This window comes from Grammomys surdaster, unplaced genomic scaffold (genome assembly GCF_004785775.1).
Source record: "Grammomys surdaster isolate TR1022 unplaced genomic scaffold, NIH_TR_1.0 130, whole genome shotgun sequence".
In the NCBI taxonomy this organism is placed as follows: Eukaryota; Metazoa; Chordata; class Mammalia; order Rodentia; family Muridae; genus Grammomys; species Grammomys surdaster.
Genome location: NW_021604588.1, coordinates 20,777,082 through 20,799,964, shown reverse-complemented (window position 1 = coordinate 20,799,964; position 22,883 = coordinate 20,777,082). Strand labels below are relative to the sequence as shown.

General features: G+C 41.3%; 1 protein-coding gene across 2 annotated transcripts in view; it reads right to left on the bottom strand.

Moving 5' to 3' along the window:
* Ush2a (usherin) overlaps positions 1 to 22,883 on the bottom strand; it is a 668,288-nt gene that overhangs the window by 145,036 nt on the left and 500,369 nt on the right. For both annotated transcript variants that reach the window (XM_028760212.1, XM_028760216.1), the window contains 3 exons: positions 16,731 to 16,952; positions 5,670 to 5,893; positions 1,944 to 2,148 (listed from right to left, as the gene is read on the bottom strand). In XM_028760212.1, the coding sequence (XP_028616045.1) occupies positions 1,944 to 2,148; positions 5,670 to 5,893; positions 16,731 to 16,952 (651 nt within the window). The remainder of the gene's footprint in view (positions 1 to 1,943; positions 2,149 to 5,669; positions 5,894 to 16,730; positions 16,953 to 22,883) is intronic.

Sequence of the window (22,883 nt, the reverse complement as noted above, 5' to 3'; positions counted from 1 at the left end):
ACTCATCAATATGTGCCTAACAGTTTTCATGAACAAGTAAAGGAGGATCATAAGCTCAAAGTCAGCTCAGGCTATGTAGCAAGTTCAAGGCCAGCCTTGGCAATTTAGTGAAACTCTGTTTCAAAACAAATACATAGAGCTGTCTGTGGATGCAGCTCCACCGGAGCGAGCTTGTGAAGACTGGGTAAGATGCTGGGCTCTACCACTGCTACAAATGAGAAAGTTTGTTTCTCATGTTCAATTTATAGCGTTTTTGGATGGGGGAAGCAATCTGGAGTGTAGGTTTTAAAAGCCCTTATGTCACATCGGCAGCACGTCTATTTGTCTCGGAAGAAGTCTCCTGTAAGTATGTGTTGAGAGCCCTTCAAAATCTTGACTTGATTGCAGGTGGCAGATAAAAGCAGGGACCTCTCTGGGATGGAAACCCAATCATTTAAGAATGAGGGTCCATGGGGTGCGATATTTAACTGACAGCGGGAAGGCTGGTCAGACTGTGGTCTATTTTGAAGTCTTTTCTAATATTATTCTGTTTATTTCATCTATTAAGTAATTTTTTGTTTATGAGTCGTGTGTTAAATCCTAACATATATTTATAAGAACATGTCAGGCTAGTGGGAAAGATAGGGTGTCTACAGCAAGTGCCAAAAAGGAAAGTGGATGGCCTTTGTAAGCCCAATGTTGCAGGGACAGAAGGGGCTCATGGCTGACCTGGGAAGCCTGGACCAAAGATCATCATCTTGGACCTGAGTGGGATGATGTAGGGAGGGGAAGCATCACTTAAGAAAGGTGCCAAGTGCTCTGAAGGAACTGCTTGTCCACATGAAGCATAGATATTTCATGCTTCAGCATACATCGAGTGTGGGCTGTCTGCTTCCCACAGTAAGCTCCTTTTCCGGCTCCCACCCTCCATTTCCTTATCTCCTATGATCCCATTAGATAATTGCCTTGGGAGTATGCAGGGAGTGCTGACTACCTAGCACAGGACCGGGAGTAAGTACCAACTGGTTATACTTTACCCTGGCTCTGCCTTCCCTCTGTAAGCTTTCTTGCTAGTCTGGCATCCCACTGGGAACTTTCCATTCCTGAAATTTGACATGCTTACTGCCTGTGGTTAAGTAAGGCCCCGGTGATGGTTCATGTTGTGTAAAGCATTGCTTTGTCTATTTAACTAGAGTGTGTATGAATTACGTAACTTAGACAGGCTCCCTGGCTCAGTATGTATCACACACATCTTTTTGCTCAAAAACCAAGCATATTTTATAAAAACTTCGGGAAATATTTGAATAATAAAACTTCGATAAAGAACAGAGATAATGTAGAAATGATCTTTAATTCTACAGAGCTTCTTGTCCAGCTCAGCCAGTGCTGAGTGCTAAGTACTCCTTCTTAGATGAATCCAGAAGTGCAAAATGGTGGTTAGAAGGTAATATCTCAGTGGCTGTGAAGGTTATTGTTCTGAGGATGGCCCATCATCTCGGGGACAGTCCCACTCTGGAGTGATCCCCTTCCTCAGAGCAATGCTCTTGGGTCTCATGAGTAGCCTGACAGGGTTCTCTGTTCTTCCTGCCTCCAAGCACAGCACCATCCAATGGCTGCTCTCGCTGAAAGTCGTCTTATAACTTTGAGAATGGAAGTTAATTGTCAATCAGTAGAATATTCAAGAAAGGCACAGATAGCTTATTTATGTCTTGTTCTTTATTCTTTTTTTGATTTAATTTAAAATAGCATTTACTTTTGCTGAAGAATAGACTTAAAATCTAAATAACGGACTCTGAGTGCATCCAGATTATGTCATTGGTTATTGTGCAACAAGTTGCCTCAAAAGTATGATGGACTGACTGGCATTGATTGACATGTAGGTGATTACCAGAGAGAAACAGAGTCTGCACCAGCAGTAGCCTCTCACTAGGCCTACAGCATGGGCAGTGGATGGGATCCCTTACCTATGAAAGAGCGTGTATTTACATCTCCAGAATAAACTATTTCTTCTGCTGCAGAACACAGTCCTTCTGCTTCTTTCTTCCCTATGGGATTGAGAGACCCTCTCGTCACCCTGCAGATATGGGTGGTGGCATTGAAGTCGCACCGGCCACAGTGTGCTGTGACTTTCATGGTTGCTGGGCAGACAGTCGCACATACGCTGGTTTCCTGTTTGGGAAAGGGACAGGAGGGTTTGTGAACTTTCTTTAGCCATGTAGAATGTATTTTTGTATCACTTAGATGAAATCCTTTACCCCTTGTGATAAACGAACAGTTTAAAACACATAATAGAAAAGAGGTTGCATATCAGAAGGAGCAGAGACTCAGGAAGGATGTGTCTTTCTACTTCTGGGGACTCGGGCATTATGTACTATCGAAGAGTTTTCTGCATGAGTACATGAATTGGAAACTAAATTCATCAGGACGTCTTGGTCTATGAATCAAATGACCTGACATCTAAGATGGCCCTGAGCTCAGAGCATACAGGACAAACAAGAATTGCAGGTTTTGATGTGAACTTTGACATTTTCATGTGGTATATAGGAAAAAAAAAATATAGGATGAAATTTGTGAGAATCGGCACTTCTGTGCTGTAAGAAAAATTGACCCTGGGCCCAGCAAGTCTGCTCAGTGCGTAAAGGCTCCTGATGCCAAATCAAAGACCTAAGTTCAATCCCTGGGCCCCGTGTAGTAAGAGAGAACCAACTCTGTAAAGCTGTTCTCTGACTTCTCCATGGTACAAAGATGTCCCTGACCTCAAGACACAAATAAATAAATGTGGTAAAAAAAAATTAAAAAGGCAAGTTAGACCCTCAATACATAGTTTTAGAACAGCAGAGTGTTATATATTGTCACTATAATTATTTACACTTGTTAATCTTTTCTCTGAGGAACCTCTAGGTTCTTTATACTTACCAGTGAATGTTCTAATCTGAGGAAATTAAGTGCTTAATCATTTTAAATTATAGGAGCCATAAAGAAGGCAATAGTTATATGACACAGATCCACACTGCATTCCTGCATATAAGTAATAAATGGGTTTTAAACACTTTTCATATTAAAATTTGATTTCTCTTCTCTCTTTCATGAAAGGTTAAATTATTCTCTCCAAGTTCATCAAAATAATATTTCTTCAGAAAAACATGGTGGCAATCCCATTAAAAAGGGATAGTAAGTACATGTTTATCATTTTCTCTCTTTGAAGCCTATCCAAAGGACAGTAAACAATCAGATTACAAGTAGGAAAAAAAAGGAAGTCTAAGGAAACAGGCAGGGGAGCAACACACAGGGCATTCCACTATTTGTCAACTTTGGAAAGCGGCTGTCTGGAGCAGAGGCGGGAGCTGAGCTGGCCAGAGACAATTCTTCCTTTCCCCCTGAGACCCGCTACTTCTTCCTTATCTCTGAAGACACCAATCTCCAAGGTGTAATAGCAGAGGCCAAGAGTCTTTGATTTTCCCTTCCCACTGTGATCTCTAGGATGTTTGAGAGGTGCCAGGAGGTGACACTGCTTTCTAAGATGCTACTTAGAAAAAAAGCTTTCTGGTTAATACTAGATGTGATATGAAAATTTCTAATCAACCAACCAACCAACCAACCAACCAACCAACCAACCAACCAATCAACCAAACCAATAAACCAAACCAAACCAAACCAAACCAAACCAAACCAAACCAAATTAAACAAAATACAGCAGCTGAAAGGACAGATCTGAAGCATTTCTACCATACCCCTACTCACGGAAACTTAAAAACAGAAAGAAACTGGTATTCTTGTGAAGTTACACATATACTAAATTGTTTGGTGATCACTTTCTAATGTACACATTTAAGTTATGCTACATAGTATATACACACACTCTCTCACACACACACACATAGCAAGTAAATAAAGCTGAAAATTACATTCTACTGAACTATCACCTATATGAACTCTTTTACTTCAGCATAATCTGTTTAAGCAACAAAACTCTAAACTGTGTGATTGGCTTAGTATGTAAGCAGGATTGATAGATAGCAGAGGGGCACGTGTCTGGGGGATCTCTGGCACGGCATGAAAAATTAGAAAACTTACCCTGGATGGCTCCAGGAGTGGTTGGCTCCAGGGGTGGGTCCTAAAACACGGTTTCAGTGCTCTGTGTGTGTGTGTGTGTGTGTGTGGCTACTGGCTGAAGCTGGTAGTGCATGCCAGAATGAGACTAGCTGAAGAAGAGCCAATGAGACTGAGAGGGGCAGAGAGGGCACACGGGTCAGGACCCAGGTTTAAAATAGCGAAAGGGGAAATGGAAGGTAAACCTGCAGAGTCTGGAGCAGGAGCTCTCCTGTGGCTTCTTACACAGTTGGCAGCTAGGATAATGCACTCCCAAGCTGGCCTAGAGTCCTAGGATACGTGTTACTGTTCTCAATCACCTGACTTCCTGGCAAACAAGCTCCCTGCCAGGTGACTACCCTGCCGTGCTTCCCACTGATAGACGGACCACGACCATGCACAGCAAGTCCTCAGATAGCCTCCGATGAAGGAAGCAATTATAAAACATTAAAGATAGATGGACTTAGGGCAAGCAAGACTAGACCAAAGAAAGAAGGGCCAAAGCTATGCCAAATAAACTCATGATGCTGTTTAAAAATAAAGCAAACCAACAAAAAAGAACCTTATCAGTACCATCAAAATCACAAACATAGTCTCTCCAACCCAAAAAGCCCCTTAAAACAAAATGGTTCTCATTAAAAAAAAATAATGGAAAAGTCATAAACATAAATTGAAAGCAACACCTCATTGAGGTAACTAAGGAATCCATCAGCGGATGAGAAGAGCTAGAAGAAAATACTAACTGATTCAAAGAGACCAGGACCAGCTAAGAGGTGGAAACAGACGAAAGTAACAGTAAACCATCAAACCGATTATGAAACTACACTCCCCAGAAGGGAAGGTAGTGAACTCCAGGATAAAATGGTTCCTTCCCCTACATCATTGTAAGCTGGGGATGCAGCTTACTGATAGAGGAAATGCTTGTCTGCATGTGGAAGGCTGTGTGCCCCACCTCCAGTGCTTCAGAGACTACCAGACTTCTGGTGCATTATAGTGAGTCCACAGAGAGGCTTGCTTTCATGAAGTTAGACAATGAGAACAGGTCTCACGTGAGGAAACGGAGATGCATACTGCTACTCAGCTCACCCTCTCTGCCCATCCCATAGAACAGTGCTGCCCACCCTCCTACACACAGACCCCCACCCCCGAGGTGAGTGTTACGTCTTCAGTCATTTCCTCTAGAAAACACACCCACAGACACACTCAGAGGTGTGATTCTTGGTAATTCTAAATCACAGGAGGTTGATGGTTGAGGTGATGCATCAGGGTTGGCAGCTACAGCACCCAGGACTGTAAATGGCACTATGCGGGGGGCTGGGGAGGACAGTGCTCCTGAGAGCATACACCTCCAGCCTTCGGCTCATCTGAAGTGCTGGGTAAAGCTTCCCCGAGAACAGCTAATCATTAGGAATTCCTTTAGAATTCATTGTGCTAGCATCAATCATGACAAACTCATTCTGTATTAATATGGATAGAATGCAAAAATGAATAATGCACACATGAGTTTTTATATTCCTATTTTAGAAAAAATAGTTATGAACAACGTGTTTCTCTTTCCATCGCCAGAGCAGCACCTCCGAGAGAGCCGTTCTATCAGTTACCTTCATCGCCATTCCAGCTGAAATCTCATCAGAACAAACATATTTCAAAGGATTATATCCAACCCCGCCGCAGCATCGCTGGCTCTCTGGAATAAGTTCAGTGCCGCAGCATTTCACTGGCACGGGGTCATCCTTTCTAACGTGCGCTTTAGACTCTCCACTGGAAGCTGAACAGCATATGGTATCTGACATATTCACATAATCCTGCCCACAACACAGCATTCCTGCAACAATAAAATGTTATATATGAATATCAAATAAAAAAGGGGGGAAGAAAACTGAGGCAGCCATAAAGCTTGGTATAAAAACGTCAGAGTTGGGCAGTTTCAGTGAAGGAGCCACCGTAAAGGTAACATTTCCCCACCGAGGTGATTTAGATGTGCAATGAGGGTCGTTCTTACCAAGAGCACCAGGCACTCATTAGGAAATGAACACACTAGAGGAAGTGTTTGGAAGTCATTCGGCTGGGCCTGACTCTGCCCACACTCCATTAAAAAAAAAAAAAAAAAGGTCGGATTTCTGTCAAAACTGCCTGTCCCTTTTGTGATGATAACATCATGCTGCACAAGTAGGTTAGCTAGACTAAAGGATCCTACAGAGAAACCTCTAGAAATTCACAAGGGACACGGGAAATGTAGTGACAGCCCAGCTGAGCAAATCTTGGTCAGGGCTGCCCGTCTTTGTCTGGGGTGTCACATTTGCCTCTTGTGCTCTCGTGTGAAGTCTGAAACAGCCATAGTCTTCCTTTCTCTCAGAATTAGACTGGGTATGTGCAACCAGGTCATGGATATGGCTCAGTTGGCGGAGTGCTTGCCTATATTTGCTCTCCAGTCTGCATCACGGAAACCGGATGGTGGTACACTCTTGTGATGCCGACATTAAGGAGGTCCTGGGGTACATGAGACCATGTCTAACAAGACAACAATGACTAATCCAGACTTCCACAGCTATCCCTCTAATAGTGCAGAGCAGTTAAGAAGATAGTGAGTGACCGCACTGTGTGACCACACTGTGCGTGTTAAGATGTGAGTGTTAAGAGGCCATAGAATGCTCGGTTCCATAAACATGGTTCCATGTTTATGGAACATGCACCCTATTGTTCTCCTTCCGGCGCTCAGCGACCACTGTGGAATGAGGGTGAGAAAGATCGTGAGGGGCTGTGGTTGCCGACAAGCAAACAGCAGGGCAGTGAGCCACAGTGATTACTACTTTTGATGTCATACATCGTCTCCGTGCAAGCCCAAGTCACCCCAAATCCCAGGATGGAGTGAGAAGTTGTCAGGAAGGCTCTCCACTGCTGAGGAGGTAACAGAATTTGTCAGTGCTGGTCAGCTCTGTTCTAAGAGTGTGACCCCTGGTGAGACGATCCCTCTCCAGTGGAAGGCCAGGCATCCAAGAATACACTTAGGGGGAAGGAACTGGCTTTGATGGATTTAAGAAGATAAAAAAGAACACACAATTGGGTGGGTAGGGAGAGCTGCAAGAATTTGGGTGAGGGGTTGAACATAATCAGAACCATTGTGCAAAATTCTCAACCAACTAAAGCACACCACATACCATACACACACATACACACACACACACACACATACACACACACACACACACACACACACACATTCTTACCCTCATATGAAACCATACACACACATATAAAACCATACCTCATACACACATAAAACCATACATCATACACACCACCCCACATGTACCACAATACCATCCCCCTATACTACACATACCACACCACAGCACACATATCACACCACACACACCACACATAGAACACCACACACACACACACACACACACCACCCCATAACCTCCTCTCAAACATCACACACTGCACCACATCACACACAGACACACACACACACTACATCCCCTACACACATCACATACCATCCCCCCACCCTCTACCACACACCAATACATACACCACACACACACACACACACACACACACATCACAAAGATGTACACATTCACAAACACACCACACACACACACACACTTCAAACAAACTAGTAGAATGTGTTTGTGGTCACAGAAAAGCACCAGAATGGCAGCCAGGCTCTATTTTTCTGATTCTTTCTCAGCTCTGTCAGATGACATGGTTGTCAGGCTGGGGAAAGTGGCCTTACGGGAAGAATCACTGACTCTCCTACCTGAAGGGAGACATGTACACCTGAAGGACCGACAGACTTCTCTACTACTGACCAAATGCCTGTTATTTATCGTCACGGAAGAAACCTAGCATACATTTAGACATAAAGGCACCAGTTAAATAAACAGCACTCAGGGGTTGGATTATGCAGGAAATGGGGGCGCCTAGATGGCATGTCACCACACTGTCTTATTAGAATCTGCATCTGGTCGTGCCGCAACCTGATGAATGATTCATTTTAATTAGAGTTCTGTTTGTTTATTATTAGTCCCGACTGATATTGCAAAGAACTCCAAATTCCAAGTGTTCTGGGTCCTGAATTGTTTAATCTGGTCCTGTACAAACACCCGCATTAGGGACAGCATTCGTAATAGCAGACCGAAGACTTTTTGAAGCCTTTTTTAAAAGAAAATCATCCAGTAGACCTCAGTGAGGTGGGTCCCTTAAAGGAAGGTGCTCTTCAGTCAGGGCTCTGAAGAACCATCAATCACACTGCTGTTTATACTTCAAAAGATTTAAATATTTAAAAATTGTGTATATGACTAATAATAGATACCAGTCATTACAGAGTTTTGATGTATCATGCTGATATAAATGTGACATGACAACTCTTCAAAGTAATTGAAAGTAAACTATGGTATTAATAATTTTTATTAACCTTCCCGGGTCACGTTCTCGATAATAAAATATGCACAGCAGGGTTCTCATTGTAGACCGAGTCTTAATTATGTGGGTAAAGACAGGTTTATTCATGCAAAATGCCTACTTATATATGTGTGTTCTCGACACACAGAAAAGAAACTGGACTCCATGGGCTTAGATTCTGTATTGTCCACACACAGACTTTTTTTTCCTGCTGCCTTTGGATCAGACTTTTAAATACAACCTTGGATCCTTGACTGTCATTTTTTTTTCTCTAGTAATTTTCTTAAAACTATTCGTGTTTCCATTTTAAGGAGCAATCAAAATCTGAAAACTGGCCTTTTGGGGAGGAGAATATTTCTCCCCCTCTACTCTCAAATTACTGCATGGCTTCACCATGCTTTAAGTATGAAATCAAAATGCAGACATTGACCTAATTCGAAACTCCTAATCAGTCATCTGATCGCTCTGAGGGACTTTTGACAGGTCAACTAAAATTTTGATAATGAACTGTTTTTATACGGAGGGAAGAAGAGAGGAAAAAAAAAGATGCTTTCTTTGTCAAAGGACTTCGTCTTGGCTTTTCTGAATTTTCAGGCAAGATTTCACTCACATAACAAGAAGTGACTCCCTTTCTAGTTTCCTTGGTAAACCATTACTTCTTTAATTATTATCAACCTTGTTCCAGTGTGATAAATTGCTAATTACTTAATACTCTAATCAGCGTTCATTCTTTGCACAGATAAACCATGACAGTGCCATTAATTTAAATAGTAATTTCACTTAACGGCCAGAACGGCACACCAGATTTTTATGCAGCATTTTCTGAAGACTGCATCCATCACTGTGATATTCTGACATAAAGATGTCTGACGTGCACTAACTCACTTAGGGAGAGCAGATGTTGCAGAGCGGGGCCTGGTAGTAATACCCATGGTGCATCACTTCAGCATGAATGAGCTGCAAAAGCTAGAGACAGGCAAGCTTCTGAAAGGCATGGCAACAACCTTTGACCCTTGCCTAATTTATCACACACAGCACTTGACTTTTGCACTTTGACACACAGAAGTCACAATCTTAAATATGCCCAAAGAAAACGGAAAGAGGCCGTGCATTATTGATGGCGTGGCCTGTTCTCCCAAAGTCTCCCCACAGCTTTTGTATGAGCGTGGAGACTGTCTTTGAACAAGACACAGAAATTATCAATATGTACAAGAGTAGATGTTTATATTTCAGGTCTGCATAGTCTTTCACAACATGTAGACAGTCAGTGGTGGCTTCTTTTATTTGCTATTGTAGACAAAGGAGAAGGGACTAGAAGAAACGTGCAATCATGTTACCAAATGTGGCACCAGCATTTGCTTACTGTCCAGGACTAATAAAGAAATATTTATCAATACATCTGATGATTTGTAAATAGTTTAAGTCTATAAAATGTGCTATACAGTCCCCAAAGACAACTGAGAAATAGACACTATACTCCCAAGGAAAAAAAAACAGTAAAGTATGAAAACCAGTCCTGGGTAGGAAAACTCATGCTAAGCTCTGGCCTTTAGTTTACATTTGTCATATTTTAGGACAAGGGGTTTGGCATTTCAGACATATAAGAGAGAAGAAACAGATTACAGTCAGTGTCTTCTGAACAAATTTAGAAAATTAGGGGAAAATACTAAAAAATAAAATTAGATAAAATAAAGAACATTCTTGCTTGTGGTAACCAGTAGATGGAGCTATGGTCACCACCACAAAATTAAGTTAACAGTTAAGCCTGATCCTCAAACCACTGCCATACATTTTATGTATGTATGTATGTATGTATGTATGTATGTATGTATGTATGTATATGTGTATGTATGTATTCAAAGACTTTATGGTTGTATGGAGGCATTTTGGGAGCAATCTCTTCCATATAGTTCTTCTACCTTAGACTTCTGTACTAACACCCCTCCTTTTGTGCTAAATTTAGAAATTCAGTCTTAAAAGGAAATATTCATTTTCTGGTGGCCTTCATTAATTTTTTCTCAAGGCAGAGTCTAGGGCATGTAAACCCAGAATTCTGCTATGAAATAATTTCAGAAGCATTTGCTATCAAAGACCCTATGGACCTGATTATATATAAGGAAACATAATCTAAAGTCAAGGAATGAGCTTGTTCACGGCTAACAGAAGAATCTGTTCTCTCTGAATGATGGAGAAGGTTTTAATTTTGTCTTTTAATGTTAAGGGATACATCAAGTCCAAGCTAAGATTAACAGCATACATGATAAAACCATATACGCAAAACGCTAAGGGAAAATGTGTAATAAAGAGTTTTAAAATATATTCGGGGAAAGTGGTTAAGAATACATATCCGAGGGAATGACTTTCATCCCAAGATACCTGTATACTGCTTCCACGCCGCTCATCTGCCCAGAGAGAGCACTAAAAACCATAAACGCTACCCCAGCACTTCCGTTCCTACAGCATCTGTTAATTCACTCCATTTATAAAATACATATTGACAAAGACAACTGAACTGGGACCAGGGAGATTTGATTTGGTGTGAGAAAGTCAATTCAATGTGATTTTGTTAAAGGGCTCCTGCAGGCAAATAAAAGAGTTTAAGTCATAAAGTACATAAAGGATGTTTTACGAGCCAGGCCGGTGTCGTGGCAGGCTCACAATGCCAGGCGGTGAGACAAGCCAGGTTTTGGAATGGTGTTGTAGGATCCAAGCCTGGTCTGGCAGGTGTGGAGACTGGCTGGGGTGGACAGAAAGAGCTCCGTGAGCAGCCTTAACCATCGGGTGAGACCAGGAGGAGAGAGAGCAGAGGCGCAGAGAGGGCTCAGAACCTGTCTGCTTTCATTGTGTCCGAAGGTCAAAGTGATAAAGAGATTTTTCTCCTTCATTTTACAAGGGCTGAGCCTTTGCCTTCTCTTCCGTGGCTGCCAGGGTTAGGTGTCCAGGCAGCATTCCAGAACCATGTCAGTCTTGCTTAGTAGTAGTCGAGGAACATTACAATTTGAGAAAGGCTTCACTGGTTGCCAGTGAGAGGACTTGGCAGCTGAGGTACCGCTCTTGCCAGAAGACTCACGTTCAGTTCTCAGCACCTTTGCCAGGTGGTTCACAACTACCTGTGACTGCAGTGCTGTGAGATCTGATGCCCTCTTATGGTCACCAGAGGCATCTTCAAGCATGCGCATAGACCCCCACACGCCCCCCAAAATTAAAAATAATAAAAATGATTTCTTTTGATAAAGAAACATTTTTGATGGTTATTTGTCATCATCATACTGAAGAAGAGGGTGGTTCTGAAACTTGGCCTATAGATAGACTTCATGGGTGTAAAGACAGCAGGCACTTTACATGTGTGCTTGTGTGGGTGTGTACTCGTGCATGCACATGTATGTGTGAGTGTGTTTTGATGCATTTTAACTGAAGATTAGAGTTCATAACATGGAAAGCATTCTCTGGAAGGCTAAGAATCTGTCCTGGAGGGCAGTGACCTTTACCCTGTTTTCCTTTCTAGCATTTGGCTCTGTCTTCTCTTTCAGTCTCCGCATTTTTTTCTGCCATCCAAATTCAACTAGCCTTTTAAAATCAGAGTTAAGACAATCACATTCACTCTTTTGAGAGCACTGACTAAATCCCAGGCTGGCTCAAACCTGTCTCCCTCTATTTCCTTGTGTAGATGATACAGCTCTCAGAAGCCAAAGTGTGAGCTTCTACGTGGGTATCCATTCCCCACCAGGCCAAGCTGCCTCACTAGAGTTCTGACTCAGTGTTCAGGATTCTGACACAACACAATGATGCAACGCAGACTTAGCTCTCTTCATCCACTTAATACAATGATCTCTCAGTTTAAAAAATGTGTGTGCATTAGACTGTTGGAGAAAGGGGGTGGGGGCGGGGGTTGGTGAGCAGGATGGTCAAAGCCATGCATGGGTGAGAAAGTCATAATGAAACTCATTAGCTTTCACAATTAAGACACAGCAGCAAAAATTGAAATGAGAGGGAAGAAGAAGGGTGCATTTCACAGCCTCACAGACGATGATGTTCCTAGATGATCTAGAAACTGGGGAGAGCGGAAAAAATTCTAGTAATTTTATACCTGAAAGAACGATCTTGAGTATAGACTCAGTACATTCTTGTTTGTTGAATGAAAGGATATGGCAGTTGACTAATGAAGAAAAGAAGAAGAAAGAAAAAACCTACCTGCCTGATTAATGACATAGACTGGCAAACCCAGCACTTGGAAGGCTGAGGCAGGAGGATCAGAAATTCAAGGTCATCTTGGGCTACAGAATGAAATCCTGTCTTGAACGAACCCAACCAAATCAAAACAAAACTCAAAGCAAAACAACCTTTGCTTATGTGGGTTAAAGCAGTAGATGTATGTGTTCTACCCTAGAATCAAATCCAAAAAAAATAACAATAAACAAATATAAAGATACCTTTCTGAGGCATAAATACATTTTGCCAAATTTGTGAGAATGACATTCTCTTACCCTTTTTTTTGCAGGCCAGTTTAAGGTCTAGTGTCACAAGCAGCAACTGAATTCTTCCCTCAGCTTCTCCCTGCTGCAGTAACACATAGCACAGAGTACCTGGAAAAGGCTGCTAGACACCCAAGGTGGGGTGATGTGGGGTGGCTTAGATGATCCAGTGGGTAAAGGTGCTTGTGTCCAAACCTGACGACCTGAACTCATTGCCTGGGACCTTCAAGATATAAGAAGGGAACTGACTCCCACAGACTGAGCTCTGATTTCCACACTTGAGCCACAGCATACGTCCCCATGATCCTCCACACACAGATAAATAAACAAATACATATAATAAAATCTGAATGTATACATTGGCTTAGTATTATTATGAAAACAGTTTCACTCTCACAGATGACCTACAGGTCCTGTAAAAAGCTGCTAAGTCTGAAACATACACGAATGTGACAATTTAGGGAGAGACAGGATGTAAAAATTCATAGACTACTAAATGAGGTTCAATGAAGGAAAGATTTAAACGAAAAATATTAGATAAATGTGGAGAAAATGAAAATAAATGGAGGGAAAAGAGATGCCTTTAGCAGGTAAAATGTTTGCTTTGTAAGTACAAGACCTGAGTCTGCCCCTTAGAAGTCATGTTGAAAAGCTGGGCATAGTGGCACACGCTTGTGGTGTGGAACCAAAACAGGAGCCACATTGTTGTTCATTGTTATACATTGTTATACATTGTTATACATCGTTACTAAGTCTCCATACTTTATAAGAGTAAGTTTGTTTCCAAAGCCTAATGTATGCTGCAAACTATGTCTTTCTGCCTCTGCTGAATCATAACCCCATGCCGTATACCCATCCCTTTGTCTTGCTAAACTCCTGTACACCTGTGATGACGGCCCTTCCACATGATGTATTCTTGCTGTATCTACCCACCGGCAGCCTTGAGCCCTGAGCTCCCCACTCTTCTGTCCTGGTGCTAACAGCTGATCATCTCAACAGCTCTTTTCTATCAGCCCTAACTAACTCTTCCCCATAAAAGGGACCTCAAAAGCCAGTGAGGGGGGTGCTCTCTGACACCCCGACTTAGGGTCCCCTGTGCACTTAAAAACACAGCTTGTCCTAATCAGATCGTCATAGAAATGTTCTCCCCACCTCCAGGTTTAACAGGAGTCCTGGCATTGAAGAATAAGGTCAGACAGATCCCTGGGGCTCACTAGCCATGAACCTAGCCTATGCATAAAGTTTCAGGCCAGTAAGAGATCCTGTTTCAGGAAAGACGGTGGACTGCATCTGAGGAATAATTTCCACAACTGTCTTCTGGCCTCAGCATATATGAATTTATGCACATCCACCCCTACACATGGGGGCATGCATACACATGCAAAACATGAAAATATGTACCTAATTAAAATACTTCTGGCATCAAGTGGAGAATTGAAGTGAATTTCAGACCATTCCCAAAGTAGTGATACTGAAATGAAACACTTGAATCATGTATCCAAAATACGATAACCAGATAAAACTAAGGTTTGCTGATTTGCAGATGGGCTGGTGACATTGATGCTAACACAAGTCAAGTAGAGAGAATTATAGTTTAGACCAGTGGTTCTCAACCTTCCTGATGCTATGACCCTTTAATACAGTCCCTCATGTTGTGGTGACCACCAATCTTAAAATTATTTTTATTGCTACTTCATAACTGTAATTTTGCTGCTGTTATGAATTGTAATGTCAATATATGATATGTAGAATATATGATATGTGACCCCTGTAAAAGAGTTCTTTGACCCCCAAAGGGGTCATAACCCACAAACTTGACAACTGCTGGCTTAGACAGACACTACCCACTGAATACAGTTAATACAGTCAGCTCCACAGATAAGGAGAGTCACCACAGAGCACTTTCAGAGAAGAAAATCTGAAATACTCTGATCCTTGGTAGAGATTTCCCCAAATCTGACAGTTATCCTACCTATTTATGAAGCATAATAATGAGCTGGGGTACTTAAAACCACATTTTGAAACTTCAACCAATTTAAAAAAGAAATTGTGATATTGCGATCAACCACATGAGAGGGAAAAGCTGAACTGCAATAAAAATCTGCTAAAGTGCCAGGGTCGGCTGGACAGGTAATGAATGACATACATGAATCATGGTGATGGATGCCAGGAATTATGGGATACAGATATTTTAAAAACTGTGTGGACACTGGAGAGATGATTCTGTGGGTAAGAGTGCTTGCTGCACAAGTGTGCGGAAGTGCATTCAAATCCCTGGAGCCCAGGTAAAAGTTCAGCATAGTTGAACACACACCTGTAACTCCAGCATGATGGATGCTCAAGACTAGAGGATGGCTGGAACTGGCTACCAGCATAGTTCCAGGTTTGGTGAGAGACTCAGTCTCACAGTCAGAAGGCAGAGTGTGACAGAGCAAGACAACAGACCTCATCAGACCTCTGCATGGGTACACATGGGTACATACAGCATACACATACACAGATACACACACACATTCACACACATGCATACAAACACATAGGCACATATACACAGATACACAAGATGCACACACACATACACTCACACATGCTAACATACATGTACACACTAATGCACACATGCAAATACACACATATACATAAGCACACACATACACATGTGCACATATGTGCATGCATGTATACACACACACATCACATTAGATTATATAAGCTAAGTTTCCCAGACTTCTTTTACATTTATAATTTATTTTCTTATCATGAATAGATATTCATTTTGAATTTTGTTCCTTTCCTTCACCCCTTCAGACTACAAGTCTAGTCTACCCAAGCTCGACTCTGATCACCTGTGTGATTTCTGGTAGGTCTCTAATGCTCACATCCCAATGTCTACATTAATCTTAATATTGTTATTGTTTTGTGGTGCCAAGAATCAAACTCAGGGCCTCACATATCCTAGCACGTGCTTTATCACTGAATTATGGGCTCATGCACCTTTCCTAAGCTGTAAGATACAAATAGAAAAATATGTATTTGTGGAGTAGCTATAAAGATTAACTTCAGCATCTATGTATATAAGAACAGATACTATGCTTGGTAATAAGGTCTTATCCAGTGGTAATGCTCGCTATTAATATCGTTATCAGTAAATTAATTTAATATTAATATTAGAATATATACTCTCAATAATATTAGAAATAGGAGAACAAAAAAGTAGAAGATTAATATCTCGATGTCACTTTAATTATTTTGTCTTCTATTAGCACTTATTAGAAAACATCCTTCTGATACAAAAAATACATTTATGCAGGAGTTTGTTTTGATTTAGTATTTTTGGGAGGTGTTAACATTCATAAAGAAAGTTTTTTAAAAAATGATTTTTTTCAAAAATGTATGTGTATGATTGTCTGAGGCTGCACTGCCCATGGAGACCAGAAGAGGGCATCTGGTCTACTGACACTCGAGTTACAGGTGAGTGTGAGCCCCACAGTAAGGTGCTAAGAACCGAACCTGGGCTCTTTGTAGGAGCACCGAGTGCTCTTCACCACCAAACCACTTCCCCAGCTCCAAAGAAAGAACTCTGGTGTGTTTTATGAAGTAGACTAGATATACTTAAAAAAAAAAAGGTTTTAACTGTTATGTAATATATTTCTATTTGTTTCATTAGATTTAATTCATATAGGTGTCAATTATTTATTTATTTTCTAGGGCACATCCCTCCTCCTCCCTGGCCATCGTCACCTCTCCACATCCTGTAGGACAAACAAGGGGCCTTACCTGGGAGGTAACTGTATACCATGCCGACTTCTCCTCCACCACAGCACTTGAAATCTTGGCTCACCATCTCTCCCCCACAGCACTGCCGTCTGTAGCCATCCTGGAGCCTCCCAGCACAGCATACCTGACTCCCAGAGGTGGCATAAGGCATTGTGCCACAGCAGGCATCACCGATGCCGACAGACACCCGGTTGTGCCTCTCATCGGGACAGCATATCTCTCCTGTTGGATTAGGATGATAACAGTTATACTGTGAGTGCAATTATGCCTCAACTCCCAACCAAGTGTTACTGCCATCTCTTCTGCAAGGCACATGACTGGCACAGTGCTCTATTCAGGTTGTAAAATTGCAACACAGCCCCCAAACTTTTACATTAAAGATGGAGTGATAGGTGTGGTTACTCTCATCCATATATATGGGCCTTTCCTTTTTGTCCCCATTCTAATGTCTGACCAACATGACTTTGTGCTGGGACACATTCATAGTTATCCTTGGCTATTCAGTCCATAAGTCACAGGTTAGATGTATCTGCCAGGAAAGGTCAGCTTCTATTTTCCTGGCATATTTATATACATATGATTATAAATATCTATATAAAATCCAAGAACCACAAAGGAGAAAAAAATATGGCACTTATTTTCCTGAGATGGATTTGTCTCATAAACTTATCTCCAGTTTCACCCATTTTCTTTCCAACAACATGCTTTTGACTGGTTTTAATGGCTGAAAAAATTCCTTTTTGCAGGAGCCACATTTTTGACCCTAATTCTTCTGTTGCAGGAAGCCTAGGTTGGTCCCATGACTCAGCTCTTGTGAATAGTGCTGCAGTAAGCACTGAGGGACAAGTATCTCTGTGAGGTGGTGTCTTGAAGTCCTCTGGGTAAATACCCAAATGGTATAGATGGGTCACACGGAAGACCTATTTTCAGTGTTTGGTGGAACCTTCATATCGATCTCTGTAGTGACTTTTGTCTTAGGTTTCCTCCAGTGGTGCAGGATGGCTCACCTTTGTGAGCCATCACCAGCACTTGTTGCTATTTGTTTTCTGACAGGAGTCATAGGATCTCAGTGTCATTTAATTAGCATTTCTCTGGTGCCTAGTGTGGTTGAAATGTTCTTTTTCAGATTTATTGAAAGCTGGAGAGTTTTATCTCACTGTAACTCCTCTGCTTATTCCATTAGTTCCTTTATTATGCTGTTTGTTACTTTCTGAGTTCTTCATTTATTCTAGATATTAATCCTCTCCTTTATAGCTGGGGATGGACCCTCCTGCTTTGCTGAATGCTTTTACTCAATTGTTTCCTTTGTTGTGTAGAAACTTGTTCCTTTCTTAAAATCTCATTTGTCAGTTGTCACTCTTTCCTGAGTGACTAGATGGCACTTCAGAAGTCCTTGCTGAGGCCAATGTCTTGAAATTCTTTTCCCCACTGAGAAAATTGTTTCTTAATAAGGATATATTTACTTAGTCAAACAAAATGCTTAAAATGGGAAGATAATTAAGTGAGTGAAAGTAAAATATTGTATTTAGCTAAGCACATTCATAATTTGCAGAGTTATGAGAGATAATAAATTTCCCCAGAGCTCATACATGCACAATGTCAGCAAGTGAGATTCTGAGAATAAAGTTAATATTTAAAAAATTTAGACACAAGAATAAATTAGTCCTTGGCTTGGTATCTCAAGAACAAATATTTTAAAATTCCAGATAGCAAGTGTCTTAGTTTGGCTTTTATTGCTGTGAAGAGACAACATGAACACAGCAACTATCATACAGGAAGAATTGAATTGGGACTGTCTTATCATTCAGAGGTTTAATCTATTATCGCCATGGCGGGAAGCATGGTGGCCTCCAGGCAGACATGGAGCTGGAGAGGTAGTAGAGAGTTCTATATCTGGGTCTATGGGCAGCAAGAAAAGCACTACCTGATTTGAGCTTCTGAGACCTCAAAACCCACCTCCTAGTGATTCACTTCCTCCAACAAAGGCACACCTACTCCAATAAGGCCACACCTCCTAATAGTGCCACTCCCCATGAATATAGCATTCAAACACATGAGTCTATAGAGGCCGTTTCTATTCAAACCACATCAAGTTTGCTGCTACTGGCTATATGCTGTTTTGGGGTAGTTTATCTTTCTGTGTGGAGGGGCTGAAAGAGAGAACTTACAATACTGCTTATCTTGAGGATATCTCAGAAGTGGCAGTGGCAGTGGCATTTGGTGGATCTAGAGAATATACTTTAGCCCCCTTTACTTCCCATGACACGTGGTTTTCTGTTTGCTCCTTGAATCTTCACTTCCTCCTCTTCCTTTGCTTGTTTCTTCTTTTTATAGTGAAGGAACCTACAACAGCTCCTTCCAATTTCCTGTAGCGCCCCTTCTCAGGTGTGTTTCTTTCCCTGGACTATATTCCTTGAATACATTTGCAAGGTATATGAGCACAGTGGCCAGGCTAAGTAGTTGGGTGATTTTAAAACATAGTCCAGAGGTTGTATAATATAAGCAATAAGTCACCAAGCTTTAATAAGGAAAGGGCCAAGTTCAATGAGGATTGAGGGAGCTCAAGGTCTTGGATGCCCTTGTTCTCTGTTAATTAGCTTGTTTTCCCATGAGACCTACTGTGTAGGTACAGAGGAAGCAAGACGAATTGGTAGGAAAACCATGGGGCAGTACCTGCCCCTGGCCAGAGACACAAAGTGTAGCAAATAAGTCAAGAACTCATAGCAGCTAGCCACCAGGTCTCTTCTGTCCAAACTCGTTCCTTAAGAGACTATGCTACAAACTGCTAGAAATATAATCTTTCCTAGACTGAATGGGAAATCTGAAGAGACTCTGGAATTCATAACAAGAGTATATAATTTACCAAGAAACTACCCACAACAAAAGCTCTGGTCAAATGGCTTACTGGATGAATTCTGTTTATCCTTAAAAAAAAAAACAAAAAAAACCACCAATGTAATCTCCCAGGAAAACTAAAGAATGGGGAATAAGTGCTAATTTATCTATAAATGCTACAGTACCCTGATAATAAAATCAGACAAAGACACTTAGAATAAGATAGAACAGTAAATGCCAATCCCTTAGGAATACTGATTTTAGAGGGGAAAAAAAGCCTAGAAAAAAAAAACCTATAATAGAACTAACTTTAAAATCACATTAAAAGAACGGCACCTCATGACCAAGAAAGATTTATTCTGTGAGAGGAAAATGAGTCAACAAGGCGATATGGCTCAGAGGATGAGAGTGCTTGTGGCGAGGCAAGTCTGACAGCCGGCGTTCAACATTGAGATCCCAGAGGGGAAGGAGAGACTCTTCCAATAGACTGTCCTCTGACTTCTACAAAGGCATATGGTATACACACACACACATACACACACACACACACACACGCACGCACGCACGCACGCACACAGTCCAGCATAGAAAGATTAAACCCAGTTTAAAATTATGTGTATGTTTTTGTAGGGTATTTGAATGTTAGCAAGGTGCTGGTGGAGATCAGAAGATGGTACCAGATCCCCCTCCCCTAGCCTTGCCCCCAAAGCTGGAGTTTTAGATAGTCACAAGTTGCTGACATGCTTGCTGGGAACAGAACTCAGGTCCTCTGTAAGAGTAATGTGTATTCTTAACCACTGAGCCATCTCTTCAGCCTCATCAACAAATTTTCTTTTTTAAAGTTAGCAGATCAAAATTAATAAATGTAATACAACATTAGCCTAGCAACAGAATAGGGGGGCTTGTTCTCAGCTGATGTAGAAAAAGCACAGATGAAAGCTTTCCCTCTCTCTGCCTTCAACAAGGAAGGACTACATGGAAACTGCCTCAGCATAGTGGGGTGAGTATGAAGAACACCCCAACTAATGGACAGACTGGAAGAAGGCCTTCTACGATCAGAAGGAGGCAAAGATGCTGGCCTCCACTTCTACCCACTGCAGCACTGGATAGGAGTCAGAGGAATCACGCAGTCACAGAAGTAACAGACGTCTGAAACACAACGGAAGAGGTAAAAGCATGCATGCTCTCAGGCAACATGACCTTAAAGGCAGAAAAAAAGCCCAAATTTATTAAAGAAAACTAAACACCAGAACAATGAAATCACTAATGTTTCAATATATAAAATGTACACAAATAATCTGCTAGACCTCTATGTCAAAAGAACCAACAATCTGAAAAGACAGTATTTAGCACAGCGTCAAAAATATACAATACTTCAGAATGAGCTCAACCAAGGAGGTCTGCAGACCGAGAGCTACAGGATGCTGCTGCAAGAAATTAAAGAGGAAAGAGGAAGGTAAGAGAATCCTAGAGTCATGGATTGGAAGCCACTGTTAAGATGTCTCTGCTAGACCAGGTGACCTGCAGAGCCAATGTGGTCTGTCAAAATCCTCATGCTTCTCTCAGAAATGGGATGACCATTCTAAAACTCACATGATTGTCAAGGAGTCTCAAGTAGCTAAAATGATCTTGCTAAGAACGCAGTTAAAAGACTTCCAGTTTCTGACTTCAAACTCTACTTCAAAGCTATTTCGATAAAACAGTGTGGTATTGGTACAAAGAACGATGCATACCTGAAATGAAAGAGAGTACAGGAACAGATTCACCCGTGTGGTCAAGCAATCTTTAGCAAAGGTGTTATGACCATTCAGTATGGGAAAGAAACATTTCTACTGGAACAATTAGTGTTGAGAAAAAGAAACATCCACATGTAAAGTTGAATTCTTACTTTATCATATGCCACAAAAATGAGCTCCAAATGTATTGAGGATCACAAAGTAAAACTAAAATTCAAAATCTCAGTAGAAGATCAATGGATGACTTCGTGATGGTGGACTGGGTAATGATTCTTACATGATTTGCTTCAGAAATAATGTGAAATTTACTGCAATGAAAGTAGGTGACTTTATATCTGTCAAAATTTCAAACCTTTGGGCATCAAAGAAGACAAGAGAGTCACAGGGAAGACATTGGAAGAAGTATTTGGAAATCATGGTACGAGGCAGTACTTTACCCATTTTATTTTATTATATAACAAAATGCCAGAGATGAAATAATACAATTTAAAAGGCCATTTTAGTTCATATTTCTGGAGTTTAAGAACATGGCACAAACATGTTCTTGGCTCTGGTGAGAGTCTAGTTACAAACAACTTCACATCAAGGGTGTATTAGCGAAGTGAGTGGCAGGTACATGGTCAGACAGGCTGGAGAATTTCAGGACCAGTGCACTCCCAGCAAAGCTCTCAGGAATGGAACAAAGTCTCTTCGATGAAGCATCCCGAATAACCCCAATGTCTTTCCAGTAGGCCCCTCTTCCAAAAGGAACAATACATTGAGAACCAAACTTCACATATGAACATTTGGAGACAACACGGGGAGCACAAATATGAAAAAAATATATGAAGAACTCATACATAAAGAGTGCAGGAATAGAAAAGATACAGATAGCCTATGAATCACATGGAAAGACGCTTAATAATATTAGGGACATGCAAATCAAGACTACCATGTCACAGTTAAATTATAATAGCTATTACTGAAGAGGAGAGACACTACACACACACACACACACACACACACACACACACACACACACATTGAGGATATTAGCAAGGGCAGGGGATCACTGTAGTTTAGGTGGAAAGAATCCAAATGTCTTTTGGTGAATAAATATATAACAAAATGTGGTGAATGGAACTCAGACTTAGAAAAGAATGAAATCCTGAAGCAAGGTACAATGTGGGTGGGTGAACCTTGAAAATGTGTTAAGTGAAAGAAGCTAACAACAGAAAGACAAATACGGTGTGCTCAGACGTGGTGTCCTGCATTACATGAGAACCTTAGAGCCAGTAAGGCAAAGAGAGCTGGGTGTTTGCTATGGTGTTAGCAGCAGCCAATGATGCTGGAGTGAGCTTGTCAAGAGTGGCATTACTGCAATAGGAATACATCTGTACATCTTTACATCATCTTTGTATAGTCTATTTACCTATCCATCTTCTCATCTGTCTCTGTCTGTCTGTCTGTCTGTCTGTCTGTCTGTCTGTCTGTCTATCTGTCTATCTGTCTATTTGTCTGTCTATCTGTCTATCTGTCTGACTATCTGCCTGCCTATCTATCTATCTATCTATCTATCTATCTATCTATCTATCTATCTATC